General features: G+C 36.8%; 2 protein-coding genes across 2 annotated transcripts; one reads left to right on the forward strand and one right to left on the reverse strand.

Moving 5' to 3' along the window:
- Positions 1 to 22: 22 nt before the first annotated feature.
- Positions 23 to 2989, reverse strand: spata2l (spermatogenesis associated 2-like). Its single transcript, XM_019122165.2, has 3 exons — positions 2848 to 2989; positions 1939 to 2275; positions 23 to 1838 (listed from the first exon to the last, which is right to left on the reverse strand). Exons 2-3 carry the CDS (start codon positions 2272 to 2274, stop codon positions 486 to 488), a joined length of 1689 nt encoding a protein of 562 aa, XP_018977710.2. The 5' UTR covers position 2275; positions 2848 to 2989; the 3' UTR covers positions 23 to 485.
- A 561-nt stretch (positions 2990 to 3550) lies between these two features.
- LOC109109533 lies at positions 3551 to 8598 on the forward strand. The gene is made up of 6 exons (XM_042744270.1): positions 3551 to 3709; positions 4251 to 4358; positions 4475 to 4614; positions 4824 to 4920; positions 6112 to 6236; positions 6391 to 8598. Exons 1-6 carry the CDS (start codon positions 3562 to 3564, stop codon positions 6565 to 6567), a joined length of 795 nt encoding a protein of 264 aa, XP_042600204.1. The 5' UTR covers positions 3551 to 3561; the 3' UTR covers positions 6568 to 8598.
- Positions 8599 to 8954: the final 356 nt, after the last annotated feature.

Genomic DNA, 8954 nt, shown 5'->3' on the forward strand with positions numbered 1-8954 from the left:
TTTGAATTGAGCACAAGCAGGGTTCTCATTTAGATCTTTTATTTTTTATATGAATTCCTTTAAACAATCCTAATATCAGACATGTACATTATATTTAATAATTATATGGCAGTATATCACTCTAAACCACAGTGATTGGCTGGAGTTGTTGCTAAGACCGAAAGCCATAATTTTCCAGAACACATCATACCAATAACTGAATACATGTGGAGTGGCAATTACACAATCTCACCAATAACAGTTACAAGCCATGTTACTGTATGACATATAGATTAGTAAGAGACAGTCAACTCTACAGTGAAATTTGTTACTTTCTTGTAATATTTGGCTCTTAATATCATATAAAGACATTGCTAATATCAAAAATCAGATCATGTTTCTATTACCCAGTATTTCAGGCTTATTGTGCAATTAGCAAAATAATAGGCTTAATTTGGAGATTAACAGTGTTTTCAACAAGACATGGTCAACGCTGACAGTTGTTTCTAAACAGAGGAAGAAGCTCTGAGGAAAGGGTTTCCACACCTACACATCATGGTATATTTATAGCAACAGAGAGTGCAATACACATCACCACAATACCTGCATACCTGCAAGTTGCTAAGGTCCCTACTTAAGCAAGAGACACAGGATGTTTTAACATTTTTTAAGTTGTGTTTTAGAGAGCAGTGTCGTTGTTCAGGACACCCAGAGAAATGAAAGACTTTACAAGTAAGGCATAAAGTTTCAGGAAAAAATTGGTCACTATTCCAGCAGTAATCGTGATATGGTATTGGTCTTTCTGAATCACCCGTTTCCTGAGAGTACTGCTTATGATGTGTAGCAGAAAGACATTTGTGCCTCTTTTGGGCGTTCACTTTTTCTCCTTGAGGGAGTTGTAATTTTCCTGTTGGTTGCACGTTGTGTTTTAAATTGCACATTTGTATAATATTACAGTTGTGGTCATGGATCAACTGGCACTCATGGCACACCAAAAATGAATCAGAAGTAGAACCAACCATACAAAAATGTGTTTTCAGGGAATCTTTTGATTTTTCCTTGGCCAATCTAATCTGGTCTTGTGTTGAATAAAGCTCTTCAGCTTTGTCTGAGCATAGTGCTAAAGTATGTTCTTTCCTTCTGCACTCTCCATAACGAGAACACGATGAACTGTGCATGTCTTTGCAATTCTCACACTCGTAAATAAATAACTTATCTGGAGTGATACACTTGCACAACAATTTTGCTGCTGCTTGTCTCTGGGCATCATCTTCAATTTGATCTTCAGCAAAGCTTTCCACTGGACCTGGATTGATGAGTGAGTTTCCCTGCCTTGCATCCTCATTATTCCCCATGTTTGACTGTGAGGGCTCTCTCTGTAAAATCTTGCTTAAAGGCTTCTCTTTTGGTTGCATATAAGAAGAGTCAGGTGGCGAATCAGAAATGGACATCATGTGAGAAGCATCTGCCTGCTCTGTGTACAGATCCAGCTCAGCGTCCACGTCACCAGTCAGGATGGCGTCTGAAACACTGGCAGCATCTGACTTTCTCTTGGTGTTCTCTAATGCTATCTGAAGACTGTGGCCTGCCTGCCTCTCCTTGACTAGCTGTAGAACCCACTCCACACCTCTGTCCACAGAGCCCAAGGCCGAAAGTAGCAGCTGGCATTCCATCCGAGCAGTGAAGAAACCACATGCAAGACTGAGTAAAACATCAGCAGGAACTAGTTTGGAGTTCAGCGCCAACTCTTCTTCTTCATTAGGACTTGAAGCTTGGTATCCAAGCAAACCAAACAGCTCTTTAGCCTGCTGAAGTGTCAGTGTAGGTTTGATCAAATGGGTGAACATACCTGAAAACATCTGGTGAGGAGAAAGAGACTATTTTAAGGTAGTGAAAACAAACAAAATGTCATATAAACAAATAGACATCTGTAGGTGGAGCACCGGTATTTCCACATACCTTCACCAGTCTGTACTCTCTTCTCCAGGGGTAGATGTAGAGGTTTAATGCCGCAAGCTCCAACACTTCAAAGGCCTTGGAAAGATTCTCAAGCCTCATTTGGCCAGTTTTAGAGGGAAATGCATGGAGAGATTTTTCCATCACTGCCAGAGAATCTAATCTATGTAGACTGTGCATCTTCTGGGCATTGCCATTGTGAAGGAGCGTCTCAACTTCCTTACAAAAATCCTCATCCCTGCATACCAGACTTCGATCCCCCTTCTCAAGTCGTCTCTCCAAGTTAGTCTGGTACCTGTTTATGAGACCATCCGCTGTCTTTTTATGAGCAGAATTCATCCTAGAAGAAACAATATCATGCGTTTATTTATTGACAACCAAATTATAATCATTAAACATGACAATCACTTACAAGGGATATACATAAACAAGCAAGAGTCTATTTTGCATTACGTCATTAACGTAAACGGGAACTAAAAACAATGTCTAGAGATGATATATTCATATCAAATTCAATTCAATCTGACTAGTAATTGAATATATGTGGAAATTATACTATTAAAAACCATCTATAATGCTAACGGACTTATAAATCAAGAAAGTGAAAGTGATCTTCCAAGATCGAAAGCACAGTTCCGTCCGATTATCTAAAACCACCGTTTTAAAGAATTCTGTAGTTATTAAATATAGATTTTTAAATTAATATTTAACGTACAGCACAATGTTGAACAATAAATAGCATAAACTACGCTAAATGTTTAAAGACTGTGTATCTTGTGCCTTTCCCAAACAAAACCACCGCCACCTAGAATTTTTCCCAACTCATTAAATTTAAATCAACAGAGCTCTTGACACACTTACGCCGTTCAGTTTAGACTGTAACGAATTAACTAAACAGACGATATTTGTTACCTGATCAACGTTTAACGTCCAACACAAACTGCTTTGAAAAACGTCGGTGTTTCCCAGTCAAGAGAGAAACTTTTTTGACATCACTTCCGTATTCGGCTCACGTGAAGATTTTTAGGGTTGCAATGTCGTCAAACTTTATAAACTAACAAGTAGATAAAAATGAAATAAGTAAATATAACAAGATGAAAATAAATCAAATAAAAAGTAATGAAATAAAATCAGTAAAAAAAATGGTATGAAATATATATGAAAATTATTACATATCAATCTTGAGATCACTATTTCTTATTCCAAGTCTAATAAACAGAGATTTTGTATATAAAATAATTTATACAAAATTATTCGTAGTTTATACCACTGTCAATGTGCAGTTTGCAATGATTACTCAATTTAGTGTATGTGCTAGTGATAGTTCACAAGAGGGCGCTGTAATATATGATAGAAACTGTTGGTAATATCAGTTCTGACCCTGGTATCAAACTTAATTATTAGAACTATTTCAACTGGCAAGATGATATTACTGTTATTTATTAAAGTATGAGGATTTTTTTTTTCAGTTCAACATTAATAATTTTCTTCTAAAATAGTTTCTTTGAAACTGTAATATATTCGTGATACAGAAAAAGGAATGCATAATTAGAGGGGCGTGTCATTCTGAAAGGGGCGGGGCGTTCTTGCTGCGGTTCGATTTAAAGATCTTGAGCAGCAGGAGACATGAAGCCCATAAAGCATAATCAATCTCAGACGTGTGCACTGCTGCAGCGGTTTGTGAGCGCGATGTCAAACGGGGACAGGGTCGTTTTAGCGCTCGGTGGAGCAGGAACTGTCGGCTCCGGGATAGTGAAAGCTCTCCTGGACAGAGGTAAGAGCATATTAACTATTTACACCATTATATATATATATATATATATATATATATATATATATATATATATATATATATATATATATATATATATATAGCATTATCTTTATTTTAAAAAATCTGAAATATTATTTATAATTATTATAATTAACTATTCATTACAACAGTAACTATTCATTATTATTATTATTAGGCTATTATTTGTTTTTTTCTTTTTTTTTTTATTTTTGTTTTTATTAAGCATTGTGATTTAATGACCTCAACTGCCCAGCTCTGATTTTTCTAAACCTATTGCTTAAAATTTTATTTGTAAGTTTAAAATTAGATTCAGTGCAGTTATGATTAGGAAAACTATTATGTATCCACCACTATTAGATGTTTTTAGTTTAAATCCAGATCTTATTTTTGATTCCGTAATTTAATTCTAAATGGATTAAACATGTTCTTTCTTTAAATGAAAAAATCAATTTCTTTGCATAAATGTATTTTTCGAAAGTTCTGCATTGCATGTGTGGTAACTATGCAAAAACATATTTAGGTTTCAAGGTTGCGGTGGTCTCCAGAGACAGCAGCAAGTTGGAAAAACTCAAGGGCTTTGTTTCACCTAGCACAAAATGTAACCTGACCACTCTAGTGGGGAATGTTGGTAAGTATCTTTTGCATGTTTTTTTTTTTTTTTTTATCTTTGCAACTCTAGACATTTTGAGGTCTCATTGATTTTGGATTGATTGTGACTGATGAAATACTCTGCTTATCTATCAGGCTCAGAAGAAGGAGTAGAGGAGGTGAAACAGGCCTTGCTCAAGTCTGTGGGTAAGATCACAGATGTGGTGTCCTCTCTGGGCTTCAGCTGGTGGCAGGGAGGTCCACCTCACAGCCAGCCCCTCAAAGAGCTGCACTGGGTGAGAGAGCAGCTTTTACCCTTGCAAGCCCTCTACAATATCAGTCTTAATATTGATCCCTTTCAGCAATTCCTTATACTTGATTATATGACACACAACATTTCACCATCCCCATTTTGCGTTATAACGCAGCTTTCATCCTTGGGTCTGCTTCTCCAAATGATCCCTGATCACTTGATAGCTCAAACCTCTTTGTCTCTGATCAACAGGTTATTGAGACTCTGCTTTTCAGCACCTTTGTGTCTTGGAAAGCGTTCTTTCCCCTGGTGAGAGATGATCCTAACTGCACCTACACATTCATCACAGGTACATCATTATCTGCCCTCCAAAACATATATTTGGTTAACGTTAGGTATATGTGGAAAATAATTATGAGTGCATATAAATGAGCATTAAAAAATCTACTCATTCATCACTCAGCAAATTCAAAACACAAATCAATAAAACAAAATCAATGCTTAGATAGGTGGTTACATTTTTAGGAACGGCAACAATGCATATACTCTTAAAAATAAAGGTTCTTTATGGTTCCATGAAGAACATTTACCATCCATGGAACCCTTCTATCGCAAAACAGGTTTGTTATAGTGGAAAAAGTTTAGTCATGTTATTAAAATGATCTTTAAACTAAGTTTCTTTTGAGAGCTGTTTGCCATCACTACAAATAAATAAAATAAATTAAAAAAAAATAACGAAAGAAAGAGTAAGACTTTTGGAACCTGAAGAACATTTATTTTCTATGATGGAACCTTTCCAATTTACATTTTTATTTTATTGAGTAGAAAAGGGTTTGTTGGGTTAAGACCTGTGGAAATAAATAGAAGAAAATGGAACATACATATGTGACCCTGGACCACAAAACCATTCATAGGGGTTAGTTTTTTTAAATTGAGATTTATACATTATATGACATCTGAATAAATAAGCTTTCCATTGATGCATGGTTTGTTAGGATAGGACAATATTTGGCTGAGATACAACTATTTGAAAATCTGGAATCTGAGGGTGCAAAAAAAGAAAAAGAAAAAGAAAAAGGAAATTCCAAATATTGAGAAAATCACTTTTAAAGTTGTCCAGAAAAGTAAAAAAGCAACGCATATTACTAATCAAAAATTAAGATTTGATATATTTATGGTAGGAAATTTACAAAATATCTTTACTTAATATCCTAATGATTTTTGGCATAAAAGAAAAATCGGTGATTTTGACCCATACAATGTATTGTTGGATATTGTTTTAAATATACCCGTGTGACTTGAGACTGGTTTTGTGCTCCAGGGTCACATATACATATGCATATAGATATGAATATACATATATTTTCAGAGAGAGAGATTTCTATAAGAACCAGACTTAGATGGCAAAAACATTTAAAAATGGAATTAGAATTTAATGGCCAGTGTATTTTCTCAATCTACTGACCATAATGCAGGCAGATGTGGCAACAAAAAGTAAATGATTCCCCCTGCTTATCCAGATGTGTTCTGTGTTATCCAGGAGGTGCTGGAGAGAAGTTGCTCATGCCGGGCACAGGGTTCCTGACTGTAGGGGCAGCCAGCGCTCTGGCGTTCTGTCAGGTTCTGCGTGAGGAGTATCCAGAGGTGCCATGCAAACTCAACCAGGTGTGTCTCAGCAAACTCTCCTCAACAAGCTCATGGGGTTATATTCCGGCCATGACATGTACATTCACTGTAGAAGTGCCTAATTAAATGTCATGAAAGTATTTCTTCATATTTGTTCCTCTGTGATGCCTTTCTTTAACATATTTTCCCACAGGTGAAAATCAATACGGGTGTGGCGGCCCCAGACCGAATGGCCCCTGGATACCTGAACCACTTGGATTTAGGGGAAGCCATGGCTACGCTGATAGAGCGCCGCAACACGTCTCACACCGTCTTCCCCGTGAGCTGTCCCGCCGATCTAAAAACTGTTATCTTGGAGGGCAGTCTGTAAGCAAGGCCCATCGGATTTTCCTCTGTATTCACTTTATCCTGTTAGTATGCGTGTATTGTTTAATTGCATGTCAACAAAACATTTCTGTAACCCCAGCTTTGTCATAGTACAGTCATAGTCTTGAAATACTCATTGTGCTCAAAACATATCGATATAATAAGCAGTGGAATGGCACAGATGCTTTGGAGTGCAGCGGAGCGTAAACGCAGCCCCAGATATGTAAGCTTGACATTGAAGAAGAGAGACACGTGTGAGAACGGATGTAAAAACAAACTTGGTCTTTTCCGCGGTTAGAGAAAGTGAAAAAACATGGCAGGTTGTTGGCACACTTGCATCCCTGTAGCGTGACTCCCTGCCCTCGTTCACTCAAAACTTATCTGGCTGTTGCTTCCACGGCTCCAATTATTCCCAGCCGTGTGGCCCATAATAAGCGTGTGAAGGGGGCAAGGGGTTTAGAAATTGCTGGCCTTCAAACTGAAGGACTTTGTTTGCTGTTATCATGATATTTGCATAAACGCTTTAGCGATATGAATGTAAATTTGCTATTAAAAGAATCTGGATTCAGTGAAGAAAGAAAAGGAGGTGAGAAGGCTGTGGTTTTGCTTTGCATAGGCTTATTAAAGAGATAGTTTGCTTAAAATTGAAATTTTTTCACCTTCACGTCATTCCAAACATGTATGACTTACATTCTTCTGTGGAACAAAAAAGAAAATCATTCTTGAAGAAGGAAAACCTTATAGGCTGGGAATGATGTAAGGGTGGGTAAACTATCCCTTTAAATCTGAAGTACATACCAACAATTCTGTTCACACCACAGAAACATAGTCTCTGTTACTCCGTTTAGTTCTTGTCTGAGTGAAAACAATTCATGGGCGCATTTATATTGCGTGTCTGAGGAAATTAAAATAATAAAAAAAGAGAAAATCTCCCAGACTCCTGGCCTCTTTGAAGTAGCAAACAACGTGACCTGAGCCACAAAGCCTAGGGTGTGATATGACTTCAGTCGCCTGGATTTCATTAAAATCTGGCTTGGAGTCCTTATTTCAAAAATAGTTTGGGAATTGAAAAATTGAAAACAACGGAAAACAAAGTATCCACTTTGGCAACCAATGATGTCCCTTTTCGTGAGACGGTACACTTTGAGTGCCAGAAAGCCATTGTTTCTCATCAATATTTTCAAACTGTCATTATTTATTCACTCTCATGTAATTCCAAACCACATTTGTTTTTCTTCAGTGGAACACAAAAACTGATATTTTGAACGACATGAGGTTGAGTTAATGAGGTTTTCATTTTTGGGTGAATTCGCTTTAATTTTACAAACACAGTTAAAGAGAGAAACGGTCAGGGATGCAAAATCTCACAAAAAGTGAGACTGATTAGGTTATGATGTGCAACCAAGTGGCTTTTATATGCAATTTTACACTATTTAATTGTCCATTTCTACAGATCAAATTAAATGCATACAGATCAGGGTTTGCAAACTTTCCCTAACCACTCTTGCTGTGTTTTGGTGTTTAACCCCAAGGCTTGTCATAGGTTATTTTGGGTGCCAGCTCCAAAACACAGACAGGAATTGGGGCATTTATGTAGAGGGACAAGACAAGTGGACTGGAAGAGATTTAAAAGGCTGCCCATAGACAAAGTCACACAGTGAAGCCATTAGAGTGATCGTCATCCACACAGAGGGTATTCTAGGACATAGGTTAAGCCTCCTGATTCAGAGTGGCATGTTTTCTCCTTCGGCCCAGAAACTTTCGGAACAATCCAGCCATCTGCCCATCAGGGAACTTGACCTCCCTCTGAGCAATCGCTACTCCCAGCGATTTCCCCGCCCTTCGAATTTTAACCAATCGATTAAAAGGTATTAAAAAGCATGGAAGATTTAAGAAAATAAAAGAAAAACACACCCAAAAGGGTTACATATGTCTTTATTGTTAGAAAATTCACATGCCGTGCACTTTCAAACCATGCCCATGTGCATTATCCAATCCTAATGATCGGGTATAAAGAACTTGGGAAGGTTTTGTATAATTTTATTAATATTTATTTAATTAATTAAAACATGGCCGCTGTCTTTCAAACAAAGAGATTCAGGCTACATTCACATTACAGATCTTGAGCAACAAACAAACACATTCTGCTCAGACAAAACATATAAATATGTACATTAATGTATTTGCTCATACAATTTATTTTATTATGCCTATTTTCTATTCAATCCCCTCAACCTCAGTAGCTGAAGACAGATAGTTCAGCAGCATTAATGTTTCAAATTTTTTCACATTGATTTCATTGCTTTGGCTATTAGTGAAAAGCAATTAAATAACAAATTAAGATATTTTAAAAGAAATAGATAAAACCTATAATGCTTAACAACATGATGC

This window comes from Cyprinus carpio, chromosome B18 (genome assembly GCF_018340385.1).
Source record: "Cyprinus carpio isolate SPL01 chromosome B18, ASM1834038v1, whole genome shotgun sequence".
NCBI classification, from domain to species: Eukaryota; Metazoa; Chordata; class Actinopteri; order Cypriniformes; family Cyprinidae; genus Cyprinus; species Cyprinus carpio.

Excerpts from the sequence above, each read along its gene's own strand:
- spata2l (XM_019122165.2), bottom strand. The coding sequence starts at position 2,274 with ATGAATTCTGCTCATAAAAAGACAGCGGATGGTCTCATAAACAGGTAC. Across the intron at positions 1,839-1,938 it reads GAGAGTACAGACTGGTGAAG|ATGTTTTCAGGTATGTTCAC; the intron begins GTATGTGGAAAT and ends TCTCCTCACCAG.
- LOC109109533 (XM_042744270.1), top strand. The coding sequence starts at position 3,562 with ATGAAGCCCATAAAGCATAATCAATCTCAGACGTGTGCACTGCTGCAG. Across the intron at positions 4,921-6,111 it reads CACCTACACATTCATCACAG|GAGGTGCTGGAGAGAAGTTG; the intron begins GTACATCATTAT and ends TGTGTTATCCAG. Across the intron at positions 6,237-6,390 it reads TGCCATGCAAACTCAACCAG|GTGAAAATCAATACGGGTGT; the intron begins GTGTGTCTCAGC and ends ATTTTCCCACAG.